Below are 18,857 nucleotides of genomic sequence, written 5' to 3' on the forward strand. Positions count from 1 at the left end.
CCACTCCAGTATTCTGGCCTGGAGAATTCCAGGGACTGTATAGTTCATGAGGTCTAAAAGAGTCATTCAGTTAGCCTTGAAAAGATACTTTTCCTCTTTTGATGTACTTTCAAAATAATGGATTTGCCCATGGGAATCCCCTAAAAGTTACCAAATAATCTTTTAGTATCATTATGAGTCTGTCATTCATGACGTATTTGATGTGTCCATTAAAGTTACTGAGCTAAAAAGGTTTCATCTTGGCCATCTTGGGAGCCTTATCCAATTGGCTCCTGAGGTCTTTTTAAAAAACTTTAGTATTTTTGGCTTTGCTGGGTCTTTGTTGCTGCACCGACTTTTCTCTAGTTGAGGTGAGAGGGGGTTACTCTCTAGTTACTCTCTAGGTTTTTCATTGCAGTGGCTTCTCTTGTTGCAGAGCATGGGCTCTGGAGTGAGAGAGTTTCAGAAGATGCAGTTCCTGGTCTCTAGAGCAAAGGCTCAGTAGATGTGGCACACAGGCTTAGTTGTTATCCTGGCATGTGGGATCATCCTGTCCCTGGGATTGAACCCATGTCTCCTGCGTTGGCAGGTGGATTCTTTACCTCTGAGCCACCAGGGAAGTCCATCTCCTGAGTTTTCTTTTTTTTAAATATATTGCCTTTGATAGATTCCCTCCTATCTCATATGATAAAGATTTTCTAGGCTAATTTTTTACATACCCTGTTCCAGACCTGGATTTGATTATTTTTGTAAATAACTGGACATAAATATTTAGAGACAGTCTCTCAGGTGCTTTGAACATGTAGCCTGGAATAATAACAGTTGCTATAACATCTCTTTCAATTTTGTGGTTACCACTGGGATATTTCCAAAAATTTTAAGGTAAATCATCCACTTCCTCAAATTTAATGACCCATCAGTTTGCTTTAGATTTTACACCACTTTTCTTCTTAACAAATGCAAGGTTAGTACTCTCACATGAAGAACAACTGAGTTTCAAAAACAGAAAAGCTCTCCAACTGCCATCAACCATTACATTATCATCCTTTTCTCCCCTAAAAAAGAATCTTTTGAGGAAATAAAACAAGATCCACATAAGCCTAGTTTCATCTTTCATGGACCTTGCTTATGAAAATTCTCTGATTCTATGGTCAGCAGGAAAATAATGGAACACACCATACACATTAACAAATCTTTGGCAATGAACACTTCTCAAAACCTGCATTTAATACCATTATAACAACAAAAACAGGGAATAAAGCTTCCTGAAAAATCAAAGGGCAACATTATACAATATAAAAAAGGCCTCTTATATTTCAAGTTTGACGATGTGATCATGTTTTGATGGCAGCATTCCCACCAGAGTAAATTGGTGCTGCTAATAGGATTTTAATATCACAAACCAGGCAGGCGTGATCTTAAGACCCATCATTTGGTTAAAACAGCTCTGGGGATTTTTTTTTTTCAGGCTATACCTACCTTGAGGGAATCTGGCATCTCAATAAAAAACCCTCCAAGGTATTTGAGCCCGTGGCTTGAGGAAATTCTAGCTGTGCATACTTAAATCCCTGTAGACACTGCCCCATGGTGACAGGTTATGCAAAATATGGTTAACAGGAGGCCAAAACATAGGTTTAAGTGACCAACTAAAGTAACAATGTCAGTCTTGGGCAGGTATGTAAACTCCATTTTTTTCATGGCTTTGGTTTTTTAATTTGAAACTTATTCTGCTTTTTAAAGTTATAAGTCACTTTAAATACTTCCAAGAAAAGGTTAAGCTATAAGGCAACAATGTATAAAAAAGTGTAAAAAAGTCTTTTAGGACTCAAATCAGTGAGATAAAATGGTGTAATACTAAAAATATTCCTACTGCTACTGCTACTGCTAAGTCACTTCAGTCGTGTCCAACTCTGTGCAACCCCACAGACGGCAGCCCACCAGGCTCCCCCGTCCCTGGGATTCTCCAGGCAAGAACACTGGAGTGGGTTGCCATTTCCTTCTCCAGTGCACGAAAATGAAAAGTGAAAGTGAAGTCGCTCAGTCGTGTCTGACTCTTAGTGACCTCATGGACTGCAGCCTGCCAGGCTCCTCTGACCATGGGATTTTCCAGGCCAGTGTACTGGAGTGGGGTGCCATTGCCTTCTCTGAAAAATATTCCTAAGTATATTGGAAAAACAAATTAATTCTAGTTAAACAATTTGTTTGCTTACCTCTAATTCATAGCCAGTTTCACAGTGATAAGTAATCGTGCTTTCAAAGTTGTATTCACTGCCAAACACAAATCCATGTTCTGGACTTTCAGGTTTCCCACAAGAAATTGGACTGCAGGATTCATCAGAAAATGGGGGCTCCCAGGTGCCGTCAAGCTAAATAACAAATTATAAGTTACACTTAGGAATTAGTGCACATGAATGGGTGTGAGTGAGTGTGCACTCAGTCATGTCTGACTCTCTGCAACCCCATGGACTGCAGTCCGCCAGACTCCTCTGCCCATGGGATTTTCCAGGCAAGAATACTGGAGTGGGTTGCTATTTCCTCCTCCAGGGGAAATGGCACATTAATGAAGACGTCTGGAAATACTGCTAACATAACAGGATAATCCTCAAATGTCAAAGGATCTAGAACTTGCTACTACTACTGCTACTTATCTTTGACATTAAGAAGCACACGTTAATTATCAGATGGTCATCAGTAAACAATTTTAGACACTTCTAAAACTCATAAAACAAGCATTTTCTTCCTAATAAAATCCTTTAAAAAGAATCAAGAACATGAACAAGTATGTCTTCATTATGATGAGAACTGTATGGTAGATACAAATATTCCATGACTTAATACACCCTTATATTTTACATAATTCTACATTTTAATCTAAAGCTGTTAAGAAATAGACACATTCAGGCATACCACCCAAAGTCTAAAAAGATGGCTTCCTTTTCTCCATGTCAACACGAATACTTGAAAACATTCTACGACATATTGTGAGCAAGTCACAAAGTTAAAAAAATAAAAAAACAACAACACACACAGAGACATTACTTTGCCAACAAACGTCTGTGGAGTCAAAGCTATGGTTTTGCCAGTAGTCATGTACGGATGCGAGGGCTGGACCATAAAGAAGGCTGAGCACCGAAGAACTGACGCTTTCAAACTGTGGTGCTGGAGAGTCCCTTGGACTGGAAGGAGATCAAACCAGTTAATCCTAAAGGATATCAACCCTGAATATTCATTGGAAGGACTGATGCTGAAGCGCCAATACTTCAGCCACCTGATGCAAAGAGCCAACTCATTGGATAAGATCCTGATGCTGGGAAAAACTGACGGCAGGAGAAGAAGGGGGTGATAGAGGATGAGACAGTTGGATGGCATCATTGGCTCGATGGACATGAGTTTGAGCAAACTCTGGGAGATAGTGAAGGACAGTGAAGCCTGGTGTGCTGCAGTCCATGGGGTCGTAAAGAGTTGGACATGACTAAGTGACTGAACAACCAAACACACACACACATTTACTTTATTCCCCCACCACCACAATTAGTATTAACATTTTCCAGTCTTCTTTTCGGGTGTACAAAGAGGTGCACACAGATGTCTCCCTTGAAGACAGTTATTCTCTGCTAATGTTATATTGTTTTCTTTGAGGAAATAGCATATGAGTTGAATAGCATTTGAAACAGGACTTGAGACTAAACCCTTTATTCTACAGATGAGCCAAAAGTAATTTTATATATATTAATATACACCTGTCACATAATTAACCATTCCCCTAGTGTTGGAAATATACATTATATCTAATTTTTCAATGCTGTAAATAATGCTTCAATAAATATATGTCTTGCACAGATTATTCTAGGTATTACTATTAACTTTCAAAAGCTACACAGTATTATTTTTTTTTGATGTATCTGGAGTTTATTTTAGCATATATTAACTTTTTCCCTAGTGGGAAAAATTGTCATGATTCCTTTATTAGGATCTGCTTTTGACAATTTCTTCCATTTCATTCACTTCTCCTTCTAAAAAATTGCACACTAATGCCATGCTGATATGCTGTTGTTCAGTCACTAAGTCCTGTCTGACTCTTTGCAACCCTATGGACTACAGCACACCAGACGTCCCTGTCCTTCACTGTCTCGTGGAGTTTTCTCAAACTCATGTCCATTGAGTCAGTGATGCCATCCAATCATCTCACCCTCTGTCGTTCCCTTTTTCTCCCGCACTCAATCTTTCTCAGCATCAGGGTCTTTTCCAATGAGTAGGCTCTTTGCATCAGGTGGCCAAAGTATTGGAGCTTCAGCTTCAGCATGAGTCCTTCCAATGAACGTTTAATTCAGGGTTGATTTCCTTAAGGACTGACTGGTTTGATCTCATTGCAGTCCAAGGGACTTCAAGAGTCTTCTCCAGCACCACAATTCAAAAGCGTCAATTCTTTGGTGCTCAACCTTCTTTATAGTCCAACTCTCACATCCATACATGACTACTGGAAAAACGGTAGCTCTGACTATACAGACCTTTGTCAGCAAAATGTCTCTGCTTTTGAATATGCTGTCTAGGTTTGTCATAGCTTTTCTTCCACGGAGCAAGTGTCTTTTAATTTCATGGCTGCAGTCATCTGACAATCCAGCACTGGATTAGGAATGCCATGCTGATAGAAGCTAAGCAATTCTAAGTAACTTTATAAAGTGACATAAGCAGAGGCAGAATTCTACTCCAATTTGTGTCTTCTGCCTCTGCTCTTCTCCTAAAACCAGAAACATATGTGGTAACAGTCAGGGCTCATTTCTACACACAGACTGTCTATGTGTAAAGCATTCACACAGTTAATCTGTCATGAATCTTTTGTTATAGATATCTGAACATTTTATCTATCTTTGGTACTTCTCACGTACCCTTGGCACTTTATTTTTAAAAATGAGAATATTGGAAAGAAATACATGTTTTTATATTTCTGTGAAAAAACTCCTCAAATTCTTTGACAGGATTGGAAACTTGAGGCATTTTCTCTTTTCAGGATAACAAGATACTGCCTGTGTGGATATATCTATATCTATATCCACATACTTATACACACACATACACTTGCACATATATCCACATGCACACACACAGAGCATAATACACACTTACATATATATCCACATACACACACACTCACATATAGTATAATATATATATATAGATGAGTTACACTCTACACGTTCTAATTAAGAAAATCTTACCTGACATGTTGATGTATTAACTCCCTCATAGGTATACCCTTCCACACATGACACAGACACTTGCTTATTCACACTGAAATCATCTCCATGAACAAGTATATGTGTTACATTTGTTGGCAGAGGACATTTTTTAGGACTGCAAGAAATTGTCTCAGGGAACCAATGACCGTCTTTCTGACAGGTGAATGTGTCTATATCTGTATCCATCACATAACCTTCTAGACACCTGCAATTGAAAAGAAAAGTGAGTGCCTTAAATGGAGTGTGATGTAGTTGGTGACTTGTTCTTGGATTCAAGAAGTTGCTACAAAGCTCAGCACACATTTTATATGATATATTAAAACGGACTCAAATGTCAGGGAGATGGTGTTGCCATGCAAAAACACCAGGATAACAATGATCATCAGATCAATCCTCAGTTATTCACATTAAAGAGGAGCCACGTCTAAACTTGCCTTAAATTTTGTTTACATGATTTACCTTTGCTCTGGATGATACCATTATTGAATTCATTTTTATTCTGAAAACAGCTAACAGTTCAAGACATTCTAGACAAGGTTCAAAATAAACTCAGATACTAGTAAGAATATAGCACAATTAGTATTGACTGGGAATCTATTTTGTTCCAAGAACTGTTCTAAGTCCTCTACATAATGTGTGTCTTTTAATCTTGTTTAGTAGCTATCATGTAACAGCAGTATTGGTGTTCAAACTAGAGTCAATATGACTCTAAACACTCAGTGATTTTGAAAACTTTGCATTTTTTTCATTCAACAAATGTTTACAGAATATTTATTAAATTCCACTCACTGTTCTAATTGCTCTACAGATACTAAATCATTTTCATGTCAACTCTATGAATAGGTGTGATTATTTTTATTCCCATTTTTATAGGTGAAGAAACTGACGCCAGAGAGATTAAATAACTTCTCCAGGAAGCAGCAGAGCTGAGATTCCTGCCTAGGGAACCTGGCTCTAGAGGCCCTGCTTTTACCACTATACTGAAACCATTTAATTAATATTTATTGGGTGGGTATATTTTCAAAATTTCACAAACTACCAGGCTAGGTAACAGTCACAGGTTTTTTTTGCAAACTTGGAATGATCAGTTTACTAACAAGTGAAGATCTGAAGATTGTCAACACACAAGGAATAACAAACAGGACAGTCTTAGGAAGCAGGTGGTGTTGTGATTTCTCAAGCTAACTGACACACAAACATCCAAATAGAAAACTGCAAATGCGCTTCAAAAGTAAGGAATAATTTTTGTTTTTCTTCTAGGTGCATAACCCACTATTCCTTAGCTTTCATTTCACTGACAATCTTCCCTCGGGTCTGTTTCTTACTGCAAGTAAGAGAAAATGAAGGGCTAAAATGTCTACAACAGACAGACTTAAGAAGAGTTATTATTCATAAAACTTAAGAAGCCAATATGTGAAGAATAATCCTTAATTCCTTCAGAGATACCAACAAAATCTAAATTGATTTAGAGGGCTGAGATATATTTGCACATTACAGGCATTTATTCCAATAAAAATCTAAATTATACATTCATTCCATATTTTCTCATTTTTTTAATACTACATTTTAAATAGAGAATTTTTCAGCAAAAAGTCACCATTTGTGCATTAAATGCTTAGTTTGCTCAGATAGCATAGGTTAGACGTCCTCCTAAGACTATCTCCTTATTTATGTTGAAAGTATGTGACTTTTGACCTGAATTCTTCAGTTTTTGCCCTATTTCCCCAACATTTACATATATGAATATAATTCTTAGGTGATATCAAAGAAATTTATCAGTGTATCATTCAAAAAAGAGCCTATGAGTTAATAGGTATTAAAGCTAGTTAGAGGATCTTGATGGTCCAAGAAGCTCAACAGAATCCGTTAATTATGATAACTGTATTAGAAACTATAATCTGAAAATGTGGAAATTTACTTTTACAAGCCAATCTATGGATAATTATGGGCAGAATAAGGCCCAGTGTTAAAAGCTTCAGTTTTGAGAACAGCCCAGAGAAGATGTTTTCTTCCCAACTAGCTTAATTTCTGATTTATTGCTTTTCATTTTACAACCCTCCTGTCTGCGCCCCTTGGAGACTCTGGAACCATGCACAGTCTTACCTGAGCATCACTTGACTTTCATAGGTGTGCGCTTCTCCAGTTGCCACTGCATTGGAGACAGATGGTGGAGGTCCACAGGACAGGGGCTCACAGACTGGGTAAGGCTGGCTCCACATCCCTTTCTCTGTACAAATCAGATCTGAACTGCCTTGGATGACATACCCAGGCTTGCAGGTGTAAGTTATTACATTTTCCTCCAATGAACCCCTCTCAACAATGAATGCATCTGGTATCGTTGGAGGAGAACCACAAGAAGGGTGTTCACAGCGTGGGAAGTCAGAGCTCCACTGGCCATCGGCTTCACAGGTGATCTCAGACAGTCCCAGGAGTTGGAAGCCTTTGAAGCACCGAATCTGAGCTGCCTTTCCACAACTGAAATCTGTCCCATTAACAGCTCCACTCTGAATAGTTGGTGGGGAGCACTTGCAAGGCAAGCAGGAAGGGGGGCTGCCACTCCAGGAGCTATTAGAGAGACACTTTCTTGAAGGACTTCCATGGAGCTTATAACCAGGAAAGCACTGGTACTCTATCTGCCCCCCACGATAAAAGGAAAAGCCATTAGGGAAGCCACGGTCAAGATCTTCAGGAGGGCTGCAGTTGACTGGTTTACAGAAAGGAACCTGGGCATCCCAGTTACCATCTGACTGACAGGTGAGTTTGGGGGCCCCGTGTAACGCATACCCATCCTGACAGTGGAACACCACTTCCCTCCCGAAGCCGTAGTCCAGGCCATCCATCACCCCATTTGCCACCTGTGATGGGGGGGCACACCGGACGGGCACGCAGATGGGAGTGTTTCCACTCCAACTTCCATCAGCAAGACAAACACGGCTGCTGGCCCCCTCCAGCAAGAAGCCTGTGTTGCAAGTGTACTGAACCTCTTTCTGGAAGGTATATTCCTCTCCCTTTACCTGGCTGTTGGCTGAACTTGGGGGTGAACCACAGTCCACGGGAATACAAACGGGCTCATCTCCATCCCACGTTTTATCTTCTTGGCATGTTCTCCTGCTGGTGCCATTCAGCACATACCCAGAATTACACTCATAGTACAACACGCTCAGGTACGAGTAGTTGCTTCCTCGGATGGAGCCATCCGTAACTGGATTTGGTTTGGGGCATGAGATGGCCTCACAGCGTGGGGAAGCACCGCTCCATTCTCTGTTCCTTAGACAAAGTCTCAGGTCAGAGCCCACCAGAGTGTGCCCAGGTTTGCAGCTATACTGGACGGCACTGCCCGTGGTCGTCTCTGTAACGTGCAGAAAGCCATTTTCAGGAGCAACAGGCAGGTCACATTCCATTGAAATGCATGACGGTGCACTGCCATTCCAAGTTCCATCTTCCTGGCAGATCAGCACAGCGTTCCCCAGGAGTTCGTATCCCGGATTACAGCTGTATGAAACCAGGGTGTTGTATGGAAATTTTGCCGAATGCATAGCAGGAGACCCCTTCGTGTTTCCCCAGATTTTAGCCACTGTTCCCAGAGGATGAGGGGGGTGAGGAGTCACATGCGGAACTTCCATCATGTCGTCTTCTTGGTTAAAATATCCCTGACCATCTCTGACCACAGTAGAGTCTCCAAAATCAATGTGAGGGGGGAGACCACAGTCGATGGGTACACATGTCGGGATGGAGCTTGACCATCCCGACTCTTCACAGGTCTGCATGGCGTGACCAGCTACCTGGAACCCAGGGAAGCAGCTATAGATGATCATGGCACCGTAGCTGTAATCTGCACCTTCTACGAACCCGTTCTCAATGGGTTGTGGGGGATCACAGTGGATGGCATTGCAAGATGGGACATCCACATCCCAATCTCCTGTCTCTAAACAAGTCAAGGCTTTGGGACCTTCGAGCCTGAAGCCTCGGTCACAAGAGTATGTAATGGTTTGCCCATAGTGTAGCTTTGTGTAAGACAATTTGCCGTTCAAAATCTCCTTGGGCTTTGGGCATTCAATGGGTTTACAGGTTGGTTTTTTCCCGAGCCAGTGACCATTTTCTCCACAAAGAGTGGTGGTATTGCCCACCAACTCAAAGCCTGGCTTGCATGTATACAAAGCTGTGCTCAGGTAGGCAAGACCTTGCACATCGATGATGCCATTGAGGATTTCCTCAGGCTGCGGGCATTCTACTGGCACACATTCCGGCAGTGGAGAGCTCCAGGTACCATCAGCTTGGCAGGAGGTGGTAGGATCTCCTTTTAAGAAAAACCCATCCACACAAGAATACTTGACAGTACTTCCAAAATGAAGAACAGAAGAAGGAGCAGGGACGCCGAAGGAAATGAGGGGAGGTGGGAGGCACAGAACCATCTTACAAACAGGAAAAGAATCATTCCACTGCTGGGATGGCAAGCATCTCAGGACAGAGCGGCCCTGGAGGACGTGCCCTTCCTTACAGGAAAATGTCACCACTCCCACCTCTGTGGTCAACTCCTTCAATACAAGCTGGTTCTCCAAGAGGGGTGGCTCTGGGCACTTGGCAGGCACACACTTTTGGTTCGGCTTCTTATTCCATTTGCCAGATTTCAGGCATGTCCAAGAATGTTCACCGATAAGCTCGTAACCCTCATTACAGAAAAAGTGAACTTTGGCCCCTACTTCAAAATTTTCTCCTTTTGTGTAGCCGTTCTGGATCGGGGGAGGTTTCCCACAGTTGAGAGGGATGCATGCCAGAGGGGATTCACTGTGCCAGTGGCGATTGGCTTGGCAGACAAACACAGGACTTCCAACTGACTTATAGCCTGGGTTACACTGGTACCTCACTTCACTCTCAAAGGTCCTGCCAGTTGTATGCTGGATAACAGGGAGAGACAATTAAACACAGTTTGTTAACAGATAATATAACTGACAAAATACAATGAATCATAGTAAAGAACTAAAATGCCTGTGTTAAAATAAATCAATTAAAACATAAGCAAATGAGGACTTATATTTTTCCAATAGGTCCACTCTGTTTTTTCAATTTAAATAAACAAAAAGGATGGTAGAAGGTCAAATTAAGTAATCAGTCCCTACAGCAGAAATACTAGCCACAGTGTTAAGACCATAATAAGTAAAAATTCAAGTCTCTAAATTGATTGATGAGTAGATGGAGCAATACCAAAAATTATAAACTGCTTGGTAAATTCAAAAAAATCTCACAATGCTATAGTTTGTTGTTTTACTCACAGAAAAGAACACATACACAACACAAAGATACATCTGTTTGTGCTGTTAAAAAAACTGCTGCCGTAACATAAGGGTGGAAAATAAAAAGTAGTATTTTATCTTTTAAACAAAAAATATAATATTCATGAGCTCAACATTCAGATACCTAAGTATATAATATAATAATAGATCATTTTAGGCAATACTAAGATGAATGAGTTATTAAAACTTTAAAAACATTACAATGGTTCTTTTGTTAGCGATCATGGTAAAGTCCAGCTTCTGTGCTGCAGTAAACCTCCCAGTATTTGGACATAATTATTTACTTTGTTTACCTATTTATTTCTTGGGTACCCCACATACACGTAAACACCATGATGGATCTAATCACAGACCTATTCAGAATTATTAAATACTAGATCTTCATTCGGAGAAGGCAATGGCACCCCACTCCAGTACTCTTGCCTGGAGAATCCCATGGACTGAGGAGCCTGGTAGGCTGCAGTCCATGGGGTCGCTAGGAGTCGGACACGACTGAGCGACTTCACTTTCACTTTTCACTTTTCACTTTCATGTATTGGAGAAGGAAATGGCAACCCACTCCAGTGTTCTTGCCTGAGAATCCCAGGGACGGGGGAGCCTGGTGGGCTGCCATCTACGGGGTCGCACAGAGTCGGACACGACTGAAGTGACTCAGCAGCAGCAGCAGATCTCGATTGCTTACCTGATACCTAGTAGGAGCTCCAGAAATATTTGCTAAATGAATAAATGAAGAAAGCCTTCTTACATATACTAGACACTCTCATTTCAATGGAAAGTTAATATATCTGAACAAAGGTCTTAGACAAATCCTTTCACTCTTTTAAAATATAAAGGAGAAATGGTGCTATATGCATGTGTGAATTTCTAAGAAGTATTTAATTAGAATATAACCTGCTTAAAATGGCCCTTGATTTGGGGGAATAGATTCTTATTCCTGATTTCTTGATAGATTTAATGAGCAGACACATATTAATGAGAAAGGAGGACGTTTGTGGATAGAATATAATGTTTTGTCCTGATAAAATTACCTTTAGGTGCCCTAAAAGAAAATCACAGAAGCTGTCCTACAGTGAATGGATGGTTTACCGCCCTACCTGTGTCTAAAAATTAGAGATGATAATAGATTTCTCTAGGTTCCTTTTCAACCTTGATTTCTATAAAAATAATACATCCATCTTGCAACAACTTTTATAAAGCAAAATAATATTTTCTTAAAACTGTTTTATTGTAACTTCATGGTTAGGGCTAAGATACTGCTAAGAAGTATTTCAAGTGTCTGTATGCTAGCAGAAGGTAGAAAGCTATAGATTAAAAGGATTTATAACCTCTCAGATTCTCTCCAATATTTACTGCCTACAGATTTAGTCTCTTGTTCAATTACACGCCCCTGCTTCTTTATTTTTCAATAGCATTTTTAAAAATTGGAGTAGAGTTGCTTTCCAATGTTGTGCTCGTCTCTGCCGTACAGCAAGGTCAATCAGTCCCGTGTGTAAGTATATCCCCTCTTCCTCGGATTTCCTTCCACACCCCTGCTTCCGAGTAAGCCACGCAGTGGGCTGGCCCTGTCAGCGATGAAAGCCAGGACTCTTGTGAACCAGCCTCTTACCTCCAGAAAGCCGTTCTCAACCTTCGGCGGTTCAGCGCAGGACACGGGGTGGCACGTGGGTGTGGGGCTGCCCCACCGCCCCGTGGCTTCGCAGGCACTCTTCTTCTCCCCTTTGATGTAGAAGCCCCTGTTGCAGCTGTAAGCCACCATGGCTCCAAAACTGTAGTTTGATCCAATTGCATAGCCATTCAGGATTCTGGGCGGCTCCCCACAGCGCACGGGGATGCACTGGATGGACATGGGGGAAGGGCTCCACTGCCCACCTCGCAGACACTCAATCTTTGCTGAGGTATTCAGTACAAAACCCTCCATGCACTTGAAGCTCACAACTGAGCCTGCTGCAAATTTTGCTTTGCTCACAGATTCCAGGATGCTGTAGGAAACAGCAGGGGGTTTTTCACAGAAATGAGCTATACAACGGGGCATGGCCTGACCTTCCGGAGGAACCCACTTGCCCTGGGCATTGCAGAGGAGCTGGGAGTTGTCTGCCAGGCTGTAGCCATCTGAGCAATAGTAGAACGCAATGTCTCCAAACAGCCGATGGGCAGTCTCTGGGGACGCGTGCTCCACGCTGGGCGGCTCGTCACAGGAGACGGCCAGACATTGCTGGTCACTTCTGCTCCACTTGCCACTGGCCAGGCACTCAATGGTGTCAGGACCGGCAAGGGTGTAGCTATGAGATTGGGGAGAAAGAAACAGTAACGAAAGTATATTTGAGAAAAGGTGTTTGCATCTTCTTATTCCGTTTTTATTTTTGATCTTTCCAACAATGACTTTACTTTTATTCTTTATCCTTTACAACAGTATTTACTGTTTGAATTTGAGCTTATTGACCAAATCATCTTCATTTAAGATACACATCTTGGTAATAATACTAGGGCTTGTTCAGAAAGGGAAGTGGATTTTTTCTATTTAAGAAACTCTAAAAATTGTTATACATTTTCTTACAAATAAAAATGAGGAATAAGTTATGGTTCTGTTTGACTCAACTTAGTTGGAACTTCATCTGTCTACAGATAGTTTCAGTTTCTGACTTGATCATTAGTCCTAAAAGCTCTGATAAACCATAGGTAGCCTCTATGTAACTCTTAGTTATTCTCTTACTTATAATCAATGAACTTTAAAGGAGAGATTATAATTTCAGTCTCCAATGTTTCCAAAGGCCTTAACCACACTGTTAGCATTAAAAGCTGTGTCTGAGTATGGCTATTTGACCAGCACAAATACATTTTGCTTAATAACTCTCAGTCTTTTTTACGTACAAGGCTTTTCACCATATATGATGGTAGATTGATGATTTACAAAAATCTTAAAATTATTCTCAAGTACTCTTTCAATGAAGTAGAACACAATATTAGGATATGCAGTATTAGAATAATTACAGTCTGATTTTCATTTTCACTTTCTTACTGAAGAGAAAGAGGATGGGGAGATTGAAAGGAATGCCTAACATCTGATCGGTCCGTCGTTCTGATACTAATGAAGGGTAAGGGGACAGAAATAATTTGGTAGCAATTGAACTCTGCTAAGAAATACTACTTTCTTCATTTTACAGTGATGGTTTAGGAGGCTACATAATCTGCTGAGAATCACACAGATGTAAGCAGCAGAGTTAGGGTCTGATTTTGGTTTCCTGAATTCTAACACTTCTGTCTTCTCTCCTTCTCTCCTTAAAATGAGATCAGTTACATCACAGACGGTGGGTATCCTGTGGAAACTGTATGTCAGTGTTATTAGTACAAATTATTTGACCGACTCTTCAGCAGATTCTTAAATCATCAGTTAGTTAACATCTCCAATTTCACTTATGATAGAGAGGGTGGAATTTCTTTATCTTTGTTGGCAAGATTTATGAAATCTATAGAAAACAGAGATCAGGTAAAAAATGATCGAGCAACATAAGAGATGTTTGTAACCTCCCTACCTACAATAATCATATATTATGCTGTGGGTAGAAATGGTATCAAAGCAAACACTCATAGCTGTACTCAACAGCTAAGGAGTCTCCAGTTGGGGTCTGCGGGAGCTCAATGTAGATAAGCTCAGTTCTTTGTATAAGAATCTGAACTTCATAAACTGTTAGATGGCTTCCATCTTAAAGGGTCTGGGAAGATGTACAAAGACAGTACATTAAAACTTTAATTTTATTATTAAAAATCCATTGTCCAAGGTCTGAGTTCCTAGCTTCGGCTATTACTGTGTAGAACGTGCTCCATTTGTAGACATTCTCAATGTTTTATATTTTTATGGCACAAATTTACATCCTTGGAACATTCTGAACCATGTATCATCATTTTTACAAGGTCCTTTAATGCTGCTACTATATTTCATTGGCTGAAGTTCACAGCCATCACCTGAGACATCCCTGATTTATGAGGATCCATTGTGCCATCTATAAACTGCTTCCTTTATGTCATGAGACTAGCTGCTTTGAGGCAGAAGCCTCTGCCTCCAGAACCTTCCTTATTTCTTAAAGCCTCTTAAGGACACAAAAACTGTGCTTTGTAATCTGGCAGCATTTTGTTAGGCCTCTGACCTCTGATCTGCTGGAAAATCTCCACTAACTACTCTTTGCTAATGGGAAAATCACAGTAAAAAAGCACTTTGTAATGTAGTGGGAGATTACCACTAAATACTTGTATTTTGAACAAATGAACTTAAAGAACGCATTTTTGATACTATCCATACTTTCCTAGAATGGACACCATCCCTTTGTCTTTTCTTTATCACGCTCCATCAACATTTAGTCCTTCATTGGACAATGTGGTGATGCTATATGCTAGAATCCCTTCCCCCAGCACACAAGGCAATGCCAGTGCCTGTACTTGTTTACACATCCGTGTCCCAGATGAAACAGCTTTTGAGAGGAGTCATGAAGAAAGCAGGAAAGGATGAAAAGTAACAGGAGCAAAGAAATGGGAGTGTGGTATAGCCGAGGCCTTCTGTGGACTTACACACAGGAATGGCTTATGAACATCTGGAAAAGGAAGCAGCGGTCACTAGGATCTCGTGTGTTTTTTGACAACTTCTGATGGCTAATCAGTGAAAGTGTGGCAGGCATAAAGGAACTGGAAACTGTTTTTGACAGTTGCTCCGACAAGGTGTCTCATAAGATTTTAGCTGACAAAATGCTGCTGGAACAGAAAGATATTTAAGTGGTTTATTAACTGGATGACCCAAAGAGTACTGGTTAACAGAAGTAAGCTAGCTGGGCATTTCCTATCTTGTGAATGCCACAAAACTCTGTCCTTAGCCCACTGGTTTGTAAACATACATAGGTGTAGGGTGAAGGATGAGGGTTTTAATAATCCAGTTCAATGTTTCTAATCTTACAAGGTAATATTTATAACAAAGATAAAATAGAGGTCCTGTATATAGATAACAAAGAAAAACTGCACGGAGGGAAACCCGGCTTAGTGGCAGCCAGTGTAAAAGACTTTAGTTTCATCAAACGAATTGAGTGAATCAATGGTGGCATCCTTAAAAGGGTTACTGTATCTCTAGAATACAGTTTATTTAACTTATATGCAGAGTACATCATGAGAAACGCTGGACTGGAAGAAACACAAGCTAGAATCAAGATTGCTGGGAGAAATATCAATAACTTCAGATATGCAGATGATACCACCCTTATGGCAGAAAGTGAAGAGGAACTAAAAAGCCTCTTGATGAAGGTGAAAGTGGAGAGTGAAAAAGTTGGCTTAAAGCTCAACATTCAGAAAACAAAGATCATGGCATCCGGTCCCATCACTTTATGGGAAATAGATGGGGAAACAGTGGAAACAGTGTCAGACTTTAGTTTTCTGGGCTCCAAAATCACTACAGATGATGACTGCAGCCATGAAATTAAAAGACGCTTACTCCTTGGAAGGAAAGTTATGACCAACCTAGATAGCATATTCAAAAGCAAAGATACTACTTTGCCAACAAAGGTTCGTCTAGTCAAGGCTATGGTTTTTCCAGTGGTCATGTATGGATGTGAGAGTTGGACTGTGAAGAAGGCTGAGCGCCGAAGAATTGATGCTTTTGAACTGTGGTGTTGGAGAAGACTCTTGAGAGTCCATTGGACTGCAAGGAGATCCAACCAGTCCTTTCTGAAGGAGATCAGCCCTGGGATTTCTTTGGAAGGAATGATACTGAAGCTTAAACTCCAGTACTTTGGCTACCTCATGCGAAGAGTTGATTCATTGGAAAAGACTCTGATGCTGGGAGGGATTGGGGGCAAGAGGAGAAGGGGATGACAGAGGATGAGATGGCTGGATGGCATCACTGACTCGATGGACATGAGTCTCAGTGAACTCTGGGGGTTGGTGATGGACAGGGAGGCCTGGCGTGCTGTGATTCATGGGGTCGCAAAGAGTCGGACACGACTGAGCGACTGATGTGATGTGATCTGTATCTCTAGAAACTCATTTATTCAGAAAGAGAAGAGGAGAGATGAAATAAACAGTTATGTTTTAAGTACCATGCTCCAGTCCCTAAATTTAGTGTTTTATTTTGCTGTTGTAGTTATGTTCTAATATGCATGTGTCAGTGTAGCTTCAGCTCTGGGTATCACAGTTCAAAAATGGCTATAGGCCTATTGGAATAGGCTCAGAGGACTCTGAGAGTGAACAGACTTGGAATCACTTCCATTTATGAGAAAGAGAAAGGCAGATTTGAGGTTGAGCTGGCTGAAATGTCTGTCTCCCAACATCTTCACTTCCAATGCTGCGAGCTTGACATCTTAACCAGAGTGTAGGATCTTTTTTTTTTTTTAAGTCATGGGAATGTATGAAGGGCTGGGATCCCTTTCTGAAACCTCTCAATTAGCTCCAATGATCCATTTGTAGGAAAACTTGGGGACCAAGCCATCAAAACTTGAATGGCTGGCATTTCAGAGAAGCAGAGAAATTTATACTGAATAACTTCAAAAGGTGGAAATAAAGCCAGTGCTTTAGACTAGATAAAATATTCAATGAAGATGAGGTCAGGAGCTTATTAAAAATAACTGTCTTCTAAGATACATCAGTTAGTCTTTTAAGATGCTAAAGAAGCGTATGTTCTCTGAACGACAAAAAGAGGAATTAACTTGTAGTTACTGCCTAGATAGAACTATAACCGGTCTTTGATCAAACTGCCACATCATTCCATTATGTTAGAAATCTAAATGAGTGCTCAGCTTTCTGGAGGACATAGTTAACCCGCTTATGCAAAAGAGTCATTTAAAAATGATGAAGTTTTATACTGATGATAAGATATGGCCTATAAATGTTGGCTACCAAAACAGGAAAAATGGAAATTGGTAAAAATCTAAAACGTTGAAATATTTAATTTTATTCTGTGCGTCATTTTGTAGTCTCATTCAAAATACAATGGGTTGGATTCTGATTGCTAGAATTTTGTTAAGGATTTTTGCATCTATGTTCATCAGTGATATTGGCCTGTAGTTTTCTTTTTTTGTGGCATCTTTGTCATACAAAGATGTGGATCTTTGGTATTAGGGTGATGGTGGCCTCATAGAATGAGTTTGGAAGTTTACCTTCCTCTGTAATTTTCTGGAAGAGTTTGAGCAGGCTAGGTGTTAGCTCTTCTCTAAATTTTTGGTAGAATTCAGCTGTGAAGCCGTCTGGACCTGGGCTTTTGTTTGCTGGAAGATTTTTGATTACAGTTTCAATTTCCGTGCTTGTGATGGGTCTGTTAAGATTTTCTATTTCTTTCTGGTCCAGTTTTGGAAAGTTGTACTTTTCTAAGAATTTGTCCATTTCTTCCACGTTGTCCATTTTATTGGCAATATAATTGTTGATAGTAGTCTCTTATGATCCTTTGTATTTCTGTGTTGTCTGTTGTGATCTCTCCATTTTCATTTCTAATTTTATTGATTTGATTTTTCTCCCTTTGTTTCTTGATGAGTCTGGCTAATGGTTTGTCAATTTTATTTATCCTTTCAAAGAACCAGCTTTTGGCTTTGTTGATTTTTGCTATGGTCTCTTTTGTTTCTTTTGCATTTATTTCTGCTCTAATTTTTAAGATTTCTTTCCTTCTACTAACCCTGGGGTTCTTCATTTCTTCCTTTTCTAGTTGCTTTAGGTGTAGAGATAGGTTATTTATTTGACTTTTTTCTTGTTTTTTGAGGTATGCCTGTATTGCTATGAACTTTCCCCTTAGGACTGCTTTTACAGTGTCCCACAGGTTTTGGGTTGTTGTGTTTTCATTTTCATTCATTTCTATGCAAATTTTGATTTCTTTTTTGATTTCTTCTGTGATTTGTTGGTTATTCAGCAGTGTGTTGTTCAGCCTCCATATGTGGGAATTTGTAATAATTTTTCTCCTGTAATTGAGATCTAATCTTATTGCATTGTGGTCAGAAAAGATGCTTGGAATGATTTCTATTTTTTTTAATTTACCAAGGCTAGATTTATGGCCCAGGATGTGATCTATCCTGGAGAAGGTTCCATGTGCGCCTGAGAAAAAGGTGAAATTCATTGTTTTGGGATGAAATGTCCTATAGATATCAATTAGGTCTAACTGGTCTATTGTATCGTTTAAAGTTTGTGTTTCCTTGTTAATTTTCTGTTTAGTTGATCTATCCATAGGTGTGAGTGGGGAATTAAAGTCTCCCACCATTATTGTGTTATTGTTAATTTCTCCTTTCATACTTGTTAGCATTTCTCTTACACATTGCGGTGCTCCCGTGTTGGGTGCATATATATTTATAATTGTTATATCTTCTTCTTGGATTGATCCTTTGATCATTATGTAGTA

At 40.1% G+C, this 18,857-nt stretch overlaps 1 protein-coding gene across 2 annotated transcripts in view; it reads right to left on the minus strand.

Annotated features, from left to right (window-relative positions):
* SVEP1 (sushi, von Willebrand factor type A, EGF and pentraxin domain containing 1) overlaps positions 1–18,857 on the minus strand; it is a 207,086-nt gene that overhangs the window by 25,679 nt on the left and 162,550 nt on the right. For both annotated transcript variants that reach the window (XM_086315927.1, XM_086315928.1), the window contains 4 exons: positions 12,114–12,786; positions 7,320–10,111; positions 5,196–5,421; positions 2,190–2,345 (listed from right to left, as the gene is read on the minus strand). In XM_086315927.1, coding sequence (XP_086172053.1) covers positions 2,190–2,345; positions 5,196–5,421; positions 7,320–10,111; positions 12,114–12,786 — 3,847 coding nt within the window. The remainder of the gene's footprint in view (positions 1–2,189; positions 2,346–5,195; positions 5,422–7,319; positions 10,112–12,113; positions 12,787–18,857) is intronic.

The sequence above is a fragment of the Bos grunniens genome, chromosome 8 (assembly GCF_055505025.1).
Source record: "Bos grunniens cultivar Pamir isolate PY7600 chromosome 8, Bosgru_T2T1.0, whole genome shotgun sequence".
Lineage (NCBI taxonomy): Eukaryota > Metazoa > Chordata > Mammalia > Artiodactyla > Bovidae > Bos > Bos grunniens.